The 19,321-nt window shown below is 41.6% G+C and overlaps 2 protein-coding genes across 4 annotated transcripts; one reads left to right on the top strand and one right to left on the bottom strand.

Annotated features, from left to right (window-relative positions):
• Window positions 1-13,395: 13,395 nt before the first annotated feature.
• dtd2 (D-aminoacyl-tRNA deacylase 2) lies at window positions 13,396-14,538 on the bottom strand. Its single transcript, XM_041854793.1, has 4 exons — window positions 14,450-14,538; window positions 14,219-14,346; window positions 13,995-14,064; window positions 13,396-13,834 (listed from the first exon to the last, which is right to left on the bottom strand). Exons 1-4 carry the CDS (start codon window positions 14,520-14,522, stop codon window positions 13,509-13,511), a joined length of 597 nt encoding a protein of 198 aa, XP_041710727.1. The 5' UTR covers window positions 14,523-14,538; the 3' UTR covers window positions 13,396-13,508.
• A 54-nt stretch (window positions 14,539-14,592) lies between these two features.
• LOC121544712 (iron-sulfur protein NUBPL) lies at window positions 14,593-18,911 on the top strand. Of its 3 annotated transcripts, XM_041854790.1 has the most exons (9): window positions 14,593-14,684; window positions 14,899-15,052; window positions 15,237-15,271; window positions 15,467-15,557; window positions 15,690-15,729; window positions 15,840-15,952; window positions 16,067-16,242; window positions 17,972-18,092; window positions 18,196-18,911. In XM_041854790.1, exons 2-9 carry the CDS (start codon window positions 14,944-14,946, stop codon window positions 18,384-18,386), a joined length of 876 nt encoding a protein of 291 aa, XP_041710724.1. In that variant the 5' UTR covers window positions 14,593-14,684; window positions 14,899-14,943; the 3' UTR covers window positions 18,387-18,911. The 3 variants fall into 3 exon arrangements, with proteins under 3 accessions (XP_041710724.1, XP_041710726.1, XP_041710725.1); XM_041854792.1 differs by lacking the exon at window positions 14,899-15,052 and having other exon boundaries at window positions 14,600-14,684; window positions 15,237-15,557; XM_041854791.1 differs by lacking the exon at window positions 14,593-14,684 and having other exon boundaries at window positions 14,952-15,043; window positions 15,237-15,557.
• The last annotated feature ends 410 nt before the right edge of the window (window positions 18,912-19,321 follow it).

Below are 19,321 nucleotides of genomic sequence, written 5' to 3'. Positions count from 1 at the left end.
CCAGAGCCGTCCAGCCGGGATCCGCCAGCCAGCCAGGATCCGCCAGAGCCAGCCAGCCAGGATCCGCCATTTAGTCCGGTACTGCCCCTTAGCCCGGTGCTGTCCCTTATCCTGGTGCTGCCCCTTATCCTGGTGCTGTCCCTTATCCTGGTGCTGCCCCTTAGTCCGGTGCTGCCCCTTAGTCCGGTGCTGCCCCTTAGTCCGGTGCGGCCCCTGAGTCCGGTACTGCCCCTTAGCCCGGTGCTGCCCCTTAGTCCGGTGCTGCCCCTGAGTCCGGTGCTGCCTCTTAGTCCAGTGCTGCCCCTTAATCCTGTGGGTTTTAGTTGGGGGTGGTCATTTGGAGGAGGCTACGTAAGCAGGTAGTGACTATGGTGGGGTGGGGACCACGACCAGTGCCAGAGCCGCCACCATGGACAGACGCCCACCCAGACCCTCCCCTAGACTGTATGCTGGTGCGCCCGGAGTTCGCACCTTTAGGGGGGGGTACTGTGACACTCTGGCTCTATGGACTTTTATTTTGAGCCAGGGTTGTTATTTTTCTGTTGGGTGTATTTCTAGGTTTGCTTTTCTGTTGGGTTGGTTTCTATGTTTGGTCATTGACTCCCAATCGGAGGTAACGAGTGTCAGCTGTCGGCTCGTTATCTCTGATTGGGAGCCATATTTAAACTGTTGTGTTTCACTGTGTGTTTGTGGGTTTTTGTTCCATGTTTCTGTCAGTGTTACAGAGGACTTCACTATCGTCATTTGTTGTTTTTTCGTGGTTGCTTTATTAAATAAAGTCATCATGTTCACTCCACGCGCTGCGTATTGGTCCGCTTCTTCAGACGATCGTGACAAAGAATCAAGAGATCTTCAATCCAAGCTAAATTTATTATAGGCAAAATGTATGTATGATAAGTATGAAGGTTCGTATATACGGGTCCACTGAAATACCACGCAGGGCACTCAGAGAACTAATCCATTGTTACAGGTTCTTCTTCAAATACTCTGACAGAGATATTTCCCACTCCCTGCTGGCCAATCAGAGTAGAGACTGAGCGTGGTTTAGACTTACTCAGCCAATCCGTTGGCGCACCGGCTGGTCCCAGCCCCTTGGCGCATCCCTGTTGCCAGGCATAAGTTTTTATCATAACAACCTGTGGAGTTAGCACCCAAAAGACACCATTCCACTGTACTGTACTGTGAGTACCTAGTTCAAGGACGGTTCACAGACAACGGTTCACAGACAACAAAGAGGCAGTGTTCGTATCTGTAAGAAATACAAGTCTTATCTGTCCTACACCCTAACGTTCCTCACATGAATCACAGCCTGTTATGTGAAACAATTTATATCAGTATAGTACAAACCTATGCTTATCATTAATGCATTCCTTCTAAGCTATTCATCACATACAGATCCAATTATGAGAAAATAGAACCCCACAATCCCCCTTTTCACACCCACTGGGTGTGAACCCAAAATAAGAAAACACAGGGTTTCACTCATTAAAATACAATACAAACAAAAAGAATCACACTTTTATTAATAGGCAATAATGATACTAAAAAATTAAAACCCTCAGTCCTTCCATCTACACCCAACTTACAAACGGTTGGCTACCAGTCACCCAGGAACTTCAAACCCTCACATAAGGAAAGACAAACATTCACAATGGTTAACTTGATTAATAAAGCATAAAACACAAGATTAATAGAACACAAAACATAAGATTATTCAAACATAAAACACAAACAGGGAAGTAAATTTTGGCCCCCTTTAGACACCCCCTAGAGTGTCACTCCACCAAGCCTGGTAGGTCATATCCTTCATTCCTTAGGTCGGAGTCCGGGATTGGGCCGTATCTCACCATCTGTTGGGAAACCACCTTTTCCATCTCCTTTCTCACCAACCCTCAGACACAGGAAATAAGACAACATCCACAAAGAACAAGTATACCCATAGAAGCTATAACTTCACCCAGAATAGTTACAACAATAGTTTTCCATTTACCAAATATGTTATCAAACCAACCGTTTATGGAGCTATCAATACCAGAGTTCTCAGCCAGTTTGTTCGCCAACGTGCTGAGTCCCTGAAGCGCTTTGGTCACGGACCCGTCCGGTGCTGTGTTGTTGGAGATGAAAGTACAGCACATAGATCCAAACAGAACACAAACCCCGTCCCGCTCAGCCAAAAGCATATCTAAAGCTATTCTATTCTGCCATGTCATTAAGCTAGTTGCAGCTGTCTACTCAGCTAATCCCTTTATTGCATCACGAGTGTGGTTTATAAATCTTTGCTGGTTATAGTAAATATAATTTATCCAATCTACGTTTTTATTAATTGTTGACCACCAGAAAATACTTGATTCAAACACAGCTGCGATCTGATTCCTAGCTTTGAATTCTTCTGGAACCCCTCGAGGTACTCCTATCCCATCAATATATATCCTTTCATCAAAGGATCCCGGGAGGAGGTCCTACTTTCTACGTGACAACTCACCAGTCTTTGACACGTTTGATTGTTTGCGTATGTAGGTGAGTTCACAATCTGTTAACACCACACAACCATCAGATGTCAGCACGGGCCTGGTTTTGGTCCCTAAAATCCTCTGGCTGCAACAAAGAGGAGAGATTAGTCATGGTCTCTTTAGTTGTGACATTCTCTGTGTGGGAGCAGGAGCTAAGACGCCCTACCCTGTATCCTATCTTATTAGTCCTAGAAAAACAATAAGAATCCCCTGAGACTTCAAACGGAGGCAACCTAGGTTGGGGTGACTTTGTTATCGGGGGATACAGATAGTGCAAGTTACTACAAGACTCTTTCACCTCATTCCCAGGTGGCTTGAACAATTTAATCATAGAGGATAAACCTGACAGAGAATTAAAGCCTGTCAAGGGGAACGGAGTAGTTGTTAACCTTGGTTTGGCTGTCCCACAGGCATAACAGTCCTCTTTAGACATACAGTGGGGAAAAAAAGTATTTAGTCAGCCACCAATTGTGCAAGTTCTCCCACTTAAAAAGATGAGAGAGGCCTGTAATTTTCATCATAGGTACACGTCAACTATGACAGACAAAATGAGAAAAAAAATTCCAGAAAATCACATTGTAGTATTTTTTATGAATTTATTTGCAAATTATGGTGGAAAATAAGTATTTGGTCAATAACAAAAGTTTCTCAATACTTTGTTATATACCCTTTGTTGGCAATGACACAGGTCAAACGTTTTCTGTAAGTCTTCACAAGGTTTTCACACACTGTTGCTGGTATTTTGGCCCATTCCTCCATGCAGATCTCCTCTAGAGCAGTGAGGTTTTGGGGCTGTCGCTGGGCAACACAGACTTTCAACTCCCTCCAAAGATTTTCTATGGGGTTGAGATCAGGAGACTGGCTAGGCCACTCCAGGACCTTGAAATGCTTCTTACGAAGCCACTCCTTCATTGCCCGGGCGGTGTGTTTGGGATCATTGTCATGCTGAAAGACCCAGCCACGTTTCATCTTCAATGCCCTTGCTGATGGAAGGAGGTTTTCACTCAAAATCTCACGATACATGGCCCCATTCATTCGTTCCTTTACACGGATCAGTCGTCCTGGTCCCTTTGCAGAAAAACAGCCCCAAAGCATGATGTTTCCACCCCCATACTTCACAGTAGGTATGGTGTTCTTTGGATGCAACTCAGCATTCTTTGTCCTCCAAACACGACCGAGTTGAGTTTTTACCAAAAAGTTCTATTTTGGTTTCATCTGACCATATGACATTCTCCCAATCCTCTTCTGGATCATCCAAATGCACTCTAGCAAACTTCAGACAGGCCTGGACATGTACTGGCTTAAGCAGGCGGACACGTCTTGCACTGCAGGATTTGAGTCCCTGGCGGCATAGTGTGTTACTGATGGTAGGCTTTGTTACTTTGGTCCCAGCTCTCTGCAGGTCATTCACTAGGTCCCCCCCGTGTGGTTCTGGGATTTTTGCTCACCGTTCTTGTGATCATTTTGACCCTACGGGGTGAGATCTTGCGTGGAGCCCCAGATCGAGGGAGATTATCAGTGGTCTTGTATGTCTTCCATTTCCTAATAATTGCTCCCACAGTTGATTTCTTCAAACCAAGCTGCTTACCTATTGCAGATTCAGTCTTCCCAGCCTGGTGCAGGTCTACAATTTTGTTTCTGGTGTCCTTTGTCAGCTCTTTGGTCTTGGCCATAGTGGAGTTTGGAGTGTGACTGTTTGAGTTTGTGGACAGGTGTCTTTTATACTGATAACACGTTCAAACAGATGCCATTAATACAGGTAACGAGTGGAGGACAGAGGAGCCTCTTAAAGAAGAAGTTACAGGTCTGTGAGAGCCAGAAATCTTGCTTGTTTGTAGGTGACCAAATACTTATTTTCCACCATAATTTGCTAATAAATTCATAAAAAATCCTACAATGTGATTTTCTGGATTTTTTTTTCTCAATTTGTCTTTCATAGTTGACGTGTACCTATGATGAAAATTACAGGCCTCTCTCATCTTTTTAAGTGGGAGAACTTGCACAAATAGTGGCTGACTAAATACTTTTTTTCCCCACTGTAGTTCTTGCCGTATACTGAATCCATTCCAACCACAGGTCAAGATTTCTACACCCCGTCTCCACCTGTACTACTTCCTTCAGGTCTATAGTTTGCACTATCTTCACCACAGCCCCGGTCTCACTACCTCCCTCAGAGAGGTTTACTCTATAGGGTGCCCCAGTTGAAGAGGATATCTCACTTGTTCAGGTCTGTAACCTGTTTTAGCGTAATTCAGACTTTCAGACAGTACCTACCCTTATATGGGTCGCACTGCCATTTTCTGGTAATTCCCTACTTTCACAATACTACACCTGTCCCTAAACTGTGTATGGAGATTGACATATCCCCCCCCGCTTGGTATGAGCAACTACATAGTCCCAGGATGTACATGGTGACATACATATGGTGATGTCCTTCCCTACAGTCCCTACAGTCCCTAGTACTTCCCCTTTCCCTACGTCTAGCTGTCTCCTATGCCTTCGTAGACTGTGCGGTATTATTTTATCAACTTGTGTTAGGTTAACTACTACTTCTGGCTGATCAGGAGGGTTTGAGTGTGTTAGGAATATGGCCCCCACAATCAGACAGCTACCTACCGTCAGGAGACCTGTGAATCCCCACCCTCGCCCTGAGAACATGTCAGACGCCAGAGGCCAACCCATTGCTTTACCTTCTATCGAACTCACACAGGGATGATCAGACAGGGTAAGGGAATCTTCGTTAAGGAGCCAACCCCCGAGCCCTAGTGGTGATCGGTTCTTTCTCCTAACTCTGTGTTTGTTCGTCAGGTGTAACTGGGTTTACCTTTTTGCAGTGTGTGACATGCACCCAGGTGGATCTAATAGGACTTGGTAGGGCCCTTCCCAACAGGCCTGCTTCCAGTTTTTCTTCTTTTAGGGACTGGATCCACACCCAGTCTCCTGGTTAGATAGAGTGGGTCACCTTCTCCTTTAGTTCACCGGTGGGGCACAAAACCTCTGACATATGGGTGTGGTTAATAAACTATCTTCACACATACATTTATTTTTTTTGTATTTTGTCCTCTCCTTCGTATATATTTATTATTTAATCCTACCACTCCCCTTTTGACACATGATTTGCCCATGTGTCAATATTACCACCTACCTAAACAATCACTTAGGTAATATTGGTAATTCATTATCCAATTGCCATCCCTCCACTCTCTCTTCTGTTATTTAGTGGTTCAAATCATATATATTATTACCAAATTATAATCTTCTTCACACTTTTTCATAAATGTTAGTTATCCCAAGTGTTCATTAAGTCCTCATGACATTCATTGTACTACTATTGTACTACATTCATTCTTGACTCATCAGACCAAAGGACAGATTTTCAATGGTCTAATGTCCATTGCTCGTGTTTCTTGGCCCAAGCAAGTCTATTCTTCTTATTGGTGTCCTTTAGTGGTGGTTTCTTTGCAGCAATTCAATCATGAAGGCCTGATTCACGCAGTCTCCTCTGAACAGTTGATGTTGAAATGTGTCTGTTACTTGAACTCTGTGAACCATTTATTTGGGCTGCAATCTGAGGTGCAGTTAACATTTACGTCATTTAGCAGACACTCTTATCCAGAGCGACTTACAGTTAGTGCATACATGATTTAATTTTTTCATACTGGCCCCCCGTGGGAATCGAACCCACAACCCTGGCGTTGCAAACACCATGCTCTACCAACTGAGCTACCTCTCTAATGAACTTATCCTCTGCAGCAGAGGTAACTCTGGGTCTTCCTTTCCTGTGGCGGTCCTCATGAGAACCAGTTTCATCATAGAGCTTGTTGGTTTTTGTGACTGCACTTGAAGAATTTTCAGATTGACTGACATTGTCTTAAAGTAATGATGGACTGTCATTTCTCTTTGCTTATTTGAGCTGTTCTTGCCATAATATGAACTTGTTTTTTTACCAAACAGGGCTATCTTATGTATACCTTGTCACAACACAACTGATTGGCTCAAATGCATTAAGCAGGAAATAAATTCCATAAATTAACTTTTAACAAGGCACACCTGTTAATTGAAATGCATTCCAGGTGACTACCTCATGAAGCTGGTTGAGAGAATGCCAAGAGTGTGCAAAGCTGTCATCAAGGCAAAGGGTGGCTATTTGAAGAATCTCAAATATAAAATATATTTTGATTTGTTTAACAATTTTTTGGGTACTACATGATTCCATATAATAATAAAAAAATATATATATATAATATTCCATTTAGCAGACACTTTTATGTGCATACATTTTTACGCATGGGTGGTCCCGGGGATCGAACCCACTACCCTGGCGTTACAAGCTTATGTGTTATTTCATCATTTTGATGTCTTCACTATTATTCTACAATGTAGAAAATAGTAAAAATAAAGAAAAACCCTGGAATGAGTAGGTGTGTCCAAACTTTTGACTGGCACTGTATATATTTCATATTTTTGTTAATAGTAGCAATCTTAGCAGAAAAAAAGTAATATGATCTTGTCTAGATCTTGTCTCTCATGGCAGGTGTAGGGGGGAAAAAATATTATACTGAACAAAAATATAAACGCAACATGTAAAGTGTTGGTTGGTCACATTTGTGTTTGTATTTGTATTTATTATGGATCCCCACTCTTCCTGGGGTCCAGCTAAATTAAGGCAGTTCATACCATTTTAAAAACATTACAATACATTCTCAGATTTCACAACACACTGTGTGCCCTCAGGCCCCTACTCCACCACTACCACATACAGTTGAAGTCGGAAGTTTACATACACTTAGGTTGGAGTCATTAAAACTCGTTTTTCAACCACTCCACAAATGTCTTGTTAACAAACTATAGTTTTAGCAAGTCGGTTAGGACATCTACTTTGTGCATGACACAAGTAATTTTTCCAACAATTGTTTACAGACAGATTATTTCACTTATAATTCACTGTATCACAATTCCAGTGGGTCAGAAGTTTACATACACTAAGTTGACTGTGCCTTTAAACAGCTTGGAAAATTCCAGAAAATGATTTCATGGCTTTAGAAGCTTCTGATAGGCTAATTGACATAATTTGAGTCAATTGGAGGTGTACCTGTGAATGTCTTTCAAGGCCTACCTTCAAACTCAGTGCTTCTTTGCTTGACATCATGGGAAAATCAAAATGAATCAGCCAAGACCTCAGAAAAAAAAAATTGTATACCTCCACAAGTCTGGTTCATCCTTGGGAGCAATTTCCAAACACCTGAAGGTACCACGTTCATCTGTACAAACAATAGTACGCAAGTATGGCTAAAGGATTGCAATATTTACCTGGAGCTAACCTTGCAGATAGCATTACTGGGTGATCTGAAAAGTCATAGTCAATCGATCAATAATATAATAATACTTTTAGCAAAAATTTTTATTTTTAATTCACAATCTGTAGAAGCAATGAGAATAGAAAGGTTCAGAACTTTTGTAAAACATCACAGTACGGTTGAAATATATATGGCAACTAGAAATCCTATATGGATGGTGTTAAGAGATAGATGGGAGGTATTGAATAGAGTTGAAGGATGGGACTAATAACAAATAACAACAAATAATAACAAAAATAGCTAATAATGTAAGCATACTATGTCCATAATAAGTATATAGGTTGTATGTTGGGAGCTTTTGGGAAAGAGCACAGTTAGAAAGATATGGCATATAGAAGCAAACCGGATGGACATCATGAAAATGATCGGAAAGGTTGAGAGTAGAAGAAGTTCAGGAGCTAAAATATATATATATATATAATAGAATTATTGTAAAATTAACTGTGTCAATAAGGTGTAGATAGTAAGTATAGACCGGAAGTAGAGGCCTGGGCATTGTTGTTCACTAATTAACTCCAAGTAGGGAAAGGATGGCGGGGTTGAAAAGTAATAAAGGGGAGTATATATATAAAAAACATGGGGGATTGGAAGTGATGCAGACAATTACATTGATAGAAGATACAATCTATCTGCAATATTAAGCTGATCCACCCCCCCAAATTCTTTTTAAAAAAATAACAATAGTACGCAAGTATAAACACCATGGGACCAAAAAGTGAATCAATCCCAGAACAACAGCAAAGGACCTTGTGAAGATGCTGGAGGAAACAGGTACAAAAGTATCTATATCCACAGTAAAAAGAGTCCTATATCGACATAACCTGAAAGGCCGCTCAGCAAGGAAGAAGCCACTGCTCCAAAACCGCCATAAAAAAGCCAGACTACGGTTTGCAACTGCACATGGGGACAAAGATCGTACTTTTTGGAGAAATGTCCTCTGGTCTGATGAAACAAAAATAGAACTGTTTGGCCATAATGACCATCGTTATGTTTGGAGGAAAAAGGGGAAAGCTTGCAAGCCAAAGAACACCATCCCAACCGTGAAGCACGGGGGTGGCAGCATCATGCTGTGTGGGTGCTTTGCTGCAGGAGGGACTGGTGCACTTCACAAAATAGATGGCATCATGAGGAAGGAAAATTATGTGGATATATTGAAGCAACATCTCAAGACATCAGTCAGGAAGTTAAAGCTTGGTCGCAAATGGGTCTTCCAAATGGACAATGACCCCAAGCATACTTCCAAAGTTGTGGCAAAATGGCTTAAGGACAACAAAGTCAAGGTATTGGAGTGGCCATCACAAAGCCCTGACCTCAATCATATAGAACATTTGTGGACAGAACTGAAAAAGCATGTGCGAGCAAGGAGGCCTACAAACCTGACTCAGTTACACCAGCTCTGTCAGGAGGAATGGGCCAAAATTCACCCAACTTATTGTGGGAAGCTTGTGGAAGGCTACCTGACACGTTTGACCCAAGTTAAACAATTTAAAGGCAATGCTACCAAATACTAATTGAGTATGTAAACTTCTGACCCACTGGGAATGTGGTGAAAGAAATAAAAGCTGAAATAAATCATTCTCTCTACAATTATTCTGACATTTCACATTCTTAAAGTAAAGTGGTGATCCTAACTGACCTAAGCCAGGGAATTTTTTACGAGGATTAAATGTCAGGAATTGTGAAAAACTGAGTTTAAATGTATTTGGCTAAGGTGTACGTAAACGTCCCACTTCAACTGTATCTACAGTACAAAATCCATGTGTACGTGTGTGTATAGTGTGTATGTTATCGTGTGTGTGTATGCATGTGTCTGCGCTTATGTTTGTGTTGCTTCACAGTCCCCGCTGTTCCATAAGGTGTTTTTTTTAATCTGTTTTTTAAATCTCATTTTACTACTTGCATCAGCTACTTGATGTGGAATAGAGTTCCATGTAGTCATGGCTCTATGCAGTACTGTGCGCCTCCCATAGTCTGTGAAGAGACCTCTGGTGGCATGTCTTGTGGGGTATGCATGGGTAACCGAGCTGTGCGCCAGTAGCTCAAACAGACAGCTCGTTTGCACCCAACATGTCAACACCTCTCATAAACACAAGTAGTGATGAAGTCAATCTCTTCGACATGCATATTATTAATATTAGCTCTCTGCATACATCCAAGGGCCAGCCGTGCTGCCCTGTTCTGAGCCAATTGCAATTTTCCTAAGTCCTTTTTTGTGGCACCTGACCACAGTAGTACAAGTGTGACAAAACTAGGACCTGTAGGACCTGCCTTGTTGATAATGCTGTTAAGAAGGTAGAGCAGCGCTTTATTATGGACATACTTCTCCCCATCTTAGCTACTTTTTTATCAATATGTTTTGATCATGACAGTTTACAATCCAGGGTTACTCCAAGCAGTTTAGTCACCTCAACTTGCTCAATTTCCACATGATTTATTACAAGATTTAGTTGAGGTTTAGGCTTTAGTAAATTATTTGTCCCAAATCCAATGCTTTTAGTTGTAGAAATATTTAAGACTAACTTATTCCTTGCCACCCATTCTGAAACTAACTGCAGCTCTTTGTTAAGTGTTGCAGTCATTTCAGTTGCTGTAGTAGCTGACATGTATAGTGATGAGTCATCCGCATACATAGACACTCTGGCTTTACTCAAAGCCAGTGGCATGTCATTAGTAAAGATTGAAAAAAGTAATGGGCCTAGACAGCTACCCTGGTGAATTCCTGATTCTACCTGGATTATGTTGGAGAGGCTTCCATCAAAGAACACCCTCTGTGTTCTGTTAGACAGGTAACTCTGTATCCACAATATAGCAGGTGGAGTAAAGCCATAACACATACGTTTTTCCAGCAGCAGACTACGATTGATAATGTCAAAAGCCACACTGAAGTCTAACAAAACAGCCCCCACAATATTTTTATCATCAATTTCTCTCAGCCAATCATCAGTCATTTGTGTAAGTGCTGTGCTTGTTGAATGTCCTTCACTATAAGCATGCTGAAAGTTTGTTGTCAATTTGTTTACTGTAAAATAGCATTGTGTCTGGTCAAACACAATCGTTTCCAATAGTTTACTAAGGGTTGCTAACAGGCTAATTGGTTGGCTATTTGAGCCAGTAAATGGGGCTTTACTATTTTTAGGTAGCGGAATGACTTTTGCTTCCCTCCAAGCCTGAGGACACACATTCTAGTAGGCTTAAATTGAAAATATGGCAAATAGGAGTGGCAATATCATCCGCTATTATCCTCAGTAATTTTCCATCCAAGTTGTCAGAGCCCGGTGGCTTGACATTGTTGATAGACAACAATTGTTTTTTCCCCTCTTCCACACTCACTTTACAGAATACAAAATTACAATGTTTGTCTTTCATAATTTGGTCAAATATACTTGGATGTGTAGTGTCAGCAATTGTTGCTGGCATGTCATGCATAAGTTTGCTAATCTTGCCAATGAAAAAATAATTAAAGTAGTTGGCAATATCAGATGGTTTTGTGATGAATGAGCCATCTGATTCAATGAATGATGGAGCTGAGTTTGCCTTTTTTCCCAACATTTCATTTAAGGTGCTCCAAAGCTTTTTACTATCATTCTTTATCTCATTTATCTTTGTTTCAAAATGTATGCACTCACTAACTGTAAGTCGCTCTGGATAAGTGTCTGCTAAATGACTCAAATGTAAATGTAAATGTTTCATAGTGTAGTTTCTTCTTATTTTTATTCAGTTTAGTCACATGATTTCTCAATTTGCAATACATTTGCCAATCGGTTGTGCAGCCAGACTTATTGCCATTCCTTTTGCCTCATCCCTCTCAACCATACTATTTTTCAATTCCTCATCACGTTTCACAAAAAGCTTATTTCTCTCAAATGTTGTGCACAAATTTGTTTACATCCCTGTTAGTGAGCATTTCTCCTTTGCCAAGATAATCCATCCATCTGATAGGTGTGGTGTATCAAAAAGCTGAATAAACAGCATGATTATTACACAGGTGCACCTTGTGCTGGAGACAATAAAAGGCCACTCTAAAATGTGCAGCTTTGTCACACAACACAATGCCACAGATGTCTCAAGTTTTAAGGGAGCGTGCAATTGGCATGCTGACTGCAACAATGTCCACCAGAGCTGTTGCCAGAAATGTAATGTTTATTTCTCTACCATAAGCCGCCTCCAACGTCATTTTAGAGAATTTGGCAGTACGTCCAACCGGCCTCACAACCGCAGACCACGTGTAACCATGCCAGCCCAGGACCTCCACATCTGGCTTCTTCACCTGCGGGATGGTCTGAGACGAGCCAGCTGATGAAATTGTGGGTTTGCACAAATGAAGATTTTCTGCTCAAACTGTCAGAAACCGTCTCAGGGAAGCTCATCTGCGTGCTCGTCATCCTCATCAGGGTCTTGTCCTGACTGCAGTTCGACAGCGTAACCGACTTCAGTGGGCAAATGCTCACCTTCGATGGCCACTGGCACGTTAAAGAAGCGTGCTCTAAACGGATGAATCCCGGTTTGAACTGTACCGTGCAGATGGCAGACAGCATGTATGATGCCGTGTGGGCGAGCGGTTTGCTGATGTCAACGTTGTGAACAGAGTGCCCCCATGGTGGCGGTGGGTTTATGGTATGGGCAGGCATAAGCTACGTACAACAAACACAATTGCACAGAGATACTGTGACAAGATCCTGAGGCCCATTGTCGTGCCATTCATCCGCCGCCATCACCTAATGTTTCAGCATGATAATGCACGGCCCCATGTCGCTAGGATCTTTACACAATTCCTGGAAGCTGAAAACGTCCCAGTTCTTCCATGGCCTGCATACTCACCAGACATGTCACCATCCATTGAGCATGTTTGGGATGCTCTGGATCGACGCGTAATCAAATCACATTTTATTTGTCACATGCGCCGAATACACCTTACAGTAAAATGCTTACTTCCAAGCCCTTAACCAACAATGCAGTTTTAAGAAAAACAAGTGTTAAGAAAGTATTTACTAAATAAACTGAAGTACAAAATAAATAAATGACAGCGTGTTCCAGTTCCTGCCAATATCCAGCAACAGCCATTGAAGGGGAGTGGGACAACATTCCACAGGCCACAATCAACAGCCTGATCAACTCTATGCGAAGGGGATGTGTCGCACTGCATCAGGCAAATAGTGGTCACACCAGATAATGACTGGTTTTCTGATCCACACCCCTTCCTTTTTTTTAAGGTATCTGTGACCAAAAGATGCATATCTGTATTCCCAGTCATGTGAAATCCACAGATTAGGGCCTAGTGAATTCATTTCAACTGACTGATTTCCTTATATGAACTGTAACTCAGTTAAATCTTTGAAACTGTTGCATGTTGTGTTCATGTTTGTGTTGCTGGTGCAGTGCTTATAAATCCCCACTAGATGTCACAAGATGCCATTCATAAACCCATTCACAATCTATACAAATATTTCAGTTGAGTTCAGACTTTCTTTTGATTTCATTATCATATTAAATGTATGATTTAACTAAATAACATGATACAAACACACGCCTTATAATAAAAACTATTGGCACCTTTAATCAGATCTATGCATACAGTACCACCATTTCAGGGACAAGAGTGCAATTGGTCATTTACTGTGAAATGTAATTAGTATTGGAAGTTTCAAAACTCCATCAGGTGTGTGTATGGACCGTTGGTATCCAGCTTCAGCACTTGTCTGTTCCCATAAGTTCCATGTTTGACGATGGTTCCAGTCTCACTACTCTTACTGGACAAAGCCAGTTCCTTCTCAAAGAGGGAGACAAAGTTAGAATACAGCTGCAGGCCCTCTTCTTTCCTAATGTTATTGTGGTACTGCATGCCCTTCCCTTTGGCCATGCCTCCCAGTGTAGCCTGAGGCACGATGAGGACGCTCCCAGGCAACTCCAGCACTGACACATACTTCCCAGAGTCAGCCTCACACAGCTTCAAGTTGAGCAGAGTGTTCACTGTAGAGTACAGTAGAGCAGAGTGATTAATAACCATTCAGTAGCAACACTGCTTTACGATTCATTGAAGAACAGTGACATTTACTGTTGACAGTCTTGCGAAGCCCAGGTAGGTGCATTATTGCAGGATTGTCCAAAACTGGAAAAGCACTGGACCTACCCATTTTGGTGATAATGTCCTCTGTAGCGCCTTTGAAAAAGCAGATATATACCACCATCCCTCTGTCAATCTGAAAACATGAAATCTTATGAAAACCCCCAATTATTATAAATAATAAAATAAAATATCTTAGGCAAGGTGCCATTATTATTCTGAGCATACACTCTCACTAGTATAGACCATATTTGCATTTGAGAATGTAGTAGAACATAATTCAGTAGTACCTCCACCCATTCAGCCTCAGACTGATCATCTGCAGGTTTGACTTGAAGCCTTGCATAGAGACACTGCTGAAGAACAGTTCTTGCTTGTGGAGAATCTGCCTTTTCAGTCATTCTAAAACGATGTCTGCCTGGTTCAGAAGATAAAGCACAAGCGGAATCGTTACATAAAAAAAAAAAAAAGGGACAGTCAGGCAAAACAACAGAGAAGAAACATAAACGTGGAAAACGTACCTGTTTTTGACACTCGCTTCCGGGTGAGGCAGGCTCCTCCTGACGCGATGAAAACGTCATCAAACATCGACATTCACTTGGGCAATAACACAAGATGGCTCACTGAAGCTACAGTAAACTCTCACATTTATTAAAGTTAACAACCGCTAACTTAAATAAACCTACATTGTTACGGACCAGGAGACATATTCAACATGCACCACTACGCTGCAAATATTTCATACGTTTTCATAAGGTAAGATTCCAGCTCTATTGCTCAAATTGTTTACAACTAGCTTGATACAAGCTAGCAAGTTCACTCTGGTTTACTGTTTACAAAGCTAGCTGATCAGTAATCATAGCAAGCCATTGAGGCCAATAATGTTGCCTGTTTGTGTAACTTATCTGTATAAGTTACATAATGTGAAACTCAGTTGCTCATTCCATGATGGTGTCTCTATATTCCCCAGACCTCAGGTCCTGAGAGGGCGTTGTAGGAGAGACAAAAGCAGCATATGGCACGCAGCTTGCCCAAACAAAAGCCCATTGCTGGAGTGAAAGAAGTTATTGTGGTGGCCTCAGGGAAGGGGGGTGTTGGGAAATCAACCACTGCAAGTAAAGCAGGTTCTTATTGGGCTCTCTGTGCTGCTCATTCATTAAACATTTACACAAATGTGTAGGCTACAATTTGAAAACATTTCAACAGACAGTGGTTTGGTCTGATCTTTTTGTACTTCATGTACTATATATTTATATACAGTGTAATCATTTGCTTACCTAATACTTTTGCATTTCCTCCCCTCAACAGTGAATTTGGCCCATGGACTCACAGCTAATGATCCAGTAAGGAATGCATGCATGATTATTCATTTGCACATTTTGTTATTACTGTTGCATACCAATTTCTGCCCAAATGGGAATGCAGAACCATGACAATCTTGCTCTCTCTCATGACAATCTTGCTCTCTCTCTGTTTTACTACTGCTGTACTACCCATTGTTCACTCAGTTGCTCTTCATGTATCTTTTCTGCACACAGAGTAAAACAGTGGGCATCTTAGATGCTGATGTTTACGGTCCCTCAGTGCCTAAGCTGATGAACCTGATGGGGAACCCAGAACTAACTGACAGTAGGAGACTTCTGCATGTAGTCTAGCTTGAGGAATAACAGTGATGTATTAGCTTTGTCCATTCATTATAGAGATCACATTGAAAAGATTACCTACAAAGTTGTGTGGTGTTTACTTAATTTGTGCTTTCAGACAACCTCATGAGACCGCTTATGAATTTTGGGATTCCTTGGTGAGTATATTTATCTACAATTGCAAGTGATGGGGGAGGGAGCTAAGCAACCAAATAATGAATTGAGTCATTGACTGTCCTCTCCATCGCTGTCATCCTTCTGTCCTCAGTATCTCCATGGGGTTTCTGGTAGAGGACGTAGCACCCATTTACTGGAGGGGCATGATGGTGATGTCGGCTATAGAGAAGCTACTTAGACAGGTGGAGGAGAATGATCATTCATGTACAGTAACCTTACCCTTTATTAGTTTTTATACTAGAGATACTATATCAGTGTAATAGCTACTAGATATTGTAGTATGCTGTGCCATTAATTTTTTTCTTCTTATGCAGGTAGATTGGGGACCGCTGGACTACCTGGTTATTGACATGCCACCTGGAACTGGAGATGTTCAGTTATCAATCACTCAGAACATCCCAATAGCAGGAGCAGTGATTGTGTCCACTCCTCAGGATATTGCCTTGCTGGATGCACGCAGAGAAGCAGAAATGTTCAAAAAAGTCAATGTACCGGTAAGAGCATTGGATGCAAAATGCCACTTTATATCAACTCTGCATAATTATGAAAAATGTCTTAAATTATTTTCGAATGACCTTGGTAAGGACAAAATAAACGTACAGTGGGGAAAAAAAGTATTTAGTCAGCCACCAATTGTCCAAGTTCTCCCACTTAAAAAGATGAGAGAGGCCTGTAATTTTCATCATAGGTACTCGTCAACTATGACAGACAAATTGAGACATTTTTTCTCCAGAAAATCACATTGTAGGATTTTTAATGAATTTATTTGCAAATTATGGTGGAAAATAAGTATTTGGTCACCTACAAACAAGCAAGATTTCTGGCTCTCACAGACCTGTAACTTCTTCTTTAAGAGGCTCCTCTGTCCTCCACTCGTTACCTGTATTAATGGCACCTGTTTGAACTTGTTATCAGTATAAAAGACACCTGTCCACAACCTCAAACAGTCACACTCCAAACTCCACTATGGCCAAGACCAAAGAGCTGTCAAAGGACACCAGAAACAAAATTGTAGACCTGCACCAGGCTGGGAAGACTGAATCTGCAATAGGTAAGCAGCTTGGTTTGAAGAAATCAACTGTGGGAGCAATTATTAGAAAATGGAAGACATACAAGACCACTGATAATCTCCCTCGATCTGGGGCTCCACGCAAGATCTCACCCCGTGGGGTCAAAATGATCACAAGAACAGTGAGCAAAAATCCCAGAACCACACGGGGGGACCTAGTGAATGACCTGCAGAGAGCTGGGACCAAAGTAACAAAGCCTACCATCAGTAACACACTACGCCGCCAGAGACTCAAATCCTGCAGTGCCAGACGTGTCCCCCTGCTTAAGACAGTACATGTCCAGGCCCGTCTGAAGTTTGCTAGAGTGCATTTGGATGATCCAGAAGAGGATTGGGAGAATGTCATATGGTCAGATGAAACCAAAATATAACTTTTTGGTAAAAACTCAACTCGTCGTGTTTGGAGGACAAAGAATGCTGAGTTGCATCCAAAGAACACCATACCTACTGTGAAGCATGGGGGTGGAAACATCATGCTTTGGGGCAGTTTTTCTGCAAAGGGACCAGGACGACTGATCCGTGTAAAGGAAAGAATGAATGGGGCCATGTATTGTGAGATTTTGAGTGAAAACCTCCTTCCATCAGCAAGGGCATTGAAGATTAAACGTGGCTGGGTCTTTCAGCATGACAATGATCCCAAACACACCGCCTGGGCAACGAAGGAGTGGCTTCGTAAGAAGCATTTCAAGGTCCTGGAGTGGCCTAGCCAGTCTTCAGATCTCAACCCCATAGAAAATCTTTGAAGGGAGTTGAAAGTCCGTGTTGCCCAGCGACAGCCCCAAAACATCACTGCTCTAGAGGAGATCTGCATGGAGGAATGGGCCAAAATACCAGCAACAGTGTGTGAAAACCTTGTGAAGACTTACAGAAAACGTTTGACCTGTGTCATTGCCAACAAAGGGTATATAACAAAGTATTGATAAACTTTTGTTATTGACCAAATACTTATTTTCCACCATAATTTGCAAATAAATTCATTAAAAATCCTACAATGTGATTTTCTGGAAAAAAAATTCTCATTTTGTCTGTCATAGTTGACGTGTACCTATGATGAAAATTACAGGCCTCTCTCATCTTTTTAAGTGGGAGAACTTGCACAATTGGTGGCTGACTAAATACTTTTTTTCCCCCACTGTATATGTCACATCTCATAGGTCCTGGGCATAGTCCAGAATATTAGCGTGTTTCAGTGCCCCAAGTGTAACCACCAGACCCACATCTTTGGGGCAGACGGAGCAAGGTCACTTGCTGACACTCTGGGAGTACAAGTATTGGGTAAGACCCATTTCAAACATATGTAATTACAGAGTTAATCATTTCTCTCAATCTCATAGAAAGATAATAGTGTTGACTGATGTCTTCTCCCTCCTCTGTCTAGGAGACATTCCTCTACACCTGAGCATCAGAGAGATGTCAGACAGGGGCCAGCCTGTGGTGGTGTCCTCGCCTGATAGGCCTGAGGGAACAATAGATAGTCAAGACAAACATTGGCAATGTTGGGAGTCAGACTGTGTATTCGTCACCATAACATTGTGTACGTTTTACACTTTTGAGAGTTTGCCATGTTAGTTTTCTACCTGGGTTTGTTTCATATATGTCTGCCTATGCGTATTGTTTTAGGCTGAGGCCTACAGAAAAGTGGCAACTACCGTGGTCCAGCGTCTAGAAGAACGCTTTGGTTGAGTGACTGCCAACTACTGTGTAGGACAACTGGACAACTAGTAATCTACAGAAAATGGACCAGAACACTGCTCTTCTCCCTATCCCCCACTGTTGCCGCAGAGTCCGCAGAAATCCATGGTATCTGATCCGGTTACATTGATATATATGACATACTTACTCTATGGAATGATGTATAGTATATTGGACTTTCATTGTAGTGACAGTGATAACATTATGTTCAGTTTCAGTAGCAATCTGTCTCTTCAAACCGGTCAGTATTCAATATATAGATTTAGTGTTCAGTCTGATGTTCAAATACAACAAGTTTTAATTTAAGCCTTGACACCACAATGTACAGTCCACAGTAAACTCATTGATTGTTATTTATGCCCTAAAAGCATAGGGTGAAAATAAAGGAATGCTTTGATTATATGTAGTTTTTTTCTATCTGAGGTGATGCCTGGAGAGTTGTGCTTTTTTCTTTGTTTACAATATTTACACAATCTTCCATCTTCATGAAATGCAACATGTTACCAAGTCAGAGATGAAAATAAACAACCTACTGTTGTATTGCCCACTTGACTTGAAGCCTATAAGAGTTGCAGTTACTCTCTATAAACATCAGGTGGCACTGCATATCCAATCAAACATCCCACTTTCCCACCACCAGTCATATCAGCCTGGTCTCAGACTAGATGTAACATAGTAAACATAAATCCGGGACACTCAAATTAGTGTGAAATGTTACATTTGGTATGGTTACATATGACAGAAGGTTACTTAAGGCAAAAACTAAAGTAGGGTGGCTGGTCAGGCGTATAACGTGAACATCTAGCAACCCA

Source organism: Coregonus clupeaformis, chromosome 29, assembly GCF_020615455.1.
Source record: "Coregonus clupeaformis isolate EN_2021a chromosome 29, ASM2061545v1, whole genome shotgun sequence".
In the NCBI taxonomy this organism is placed as follows: Eukaryota; Metazoa; Chordata; class Actinopteri; order Salmoniformes; family Salmonidae; genus Coregonus; species Coregonus clupeaformis.
The sequence above is the reverse complement of the archived record's forward strand: the minus strand, read 5'-3'. Positions and strand labels throughout refer to the sequence as shown.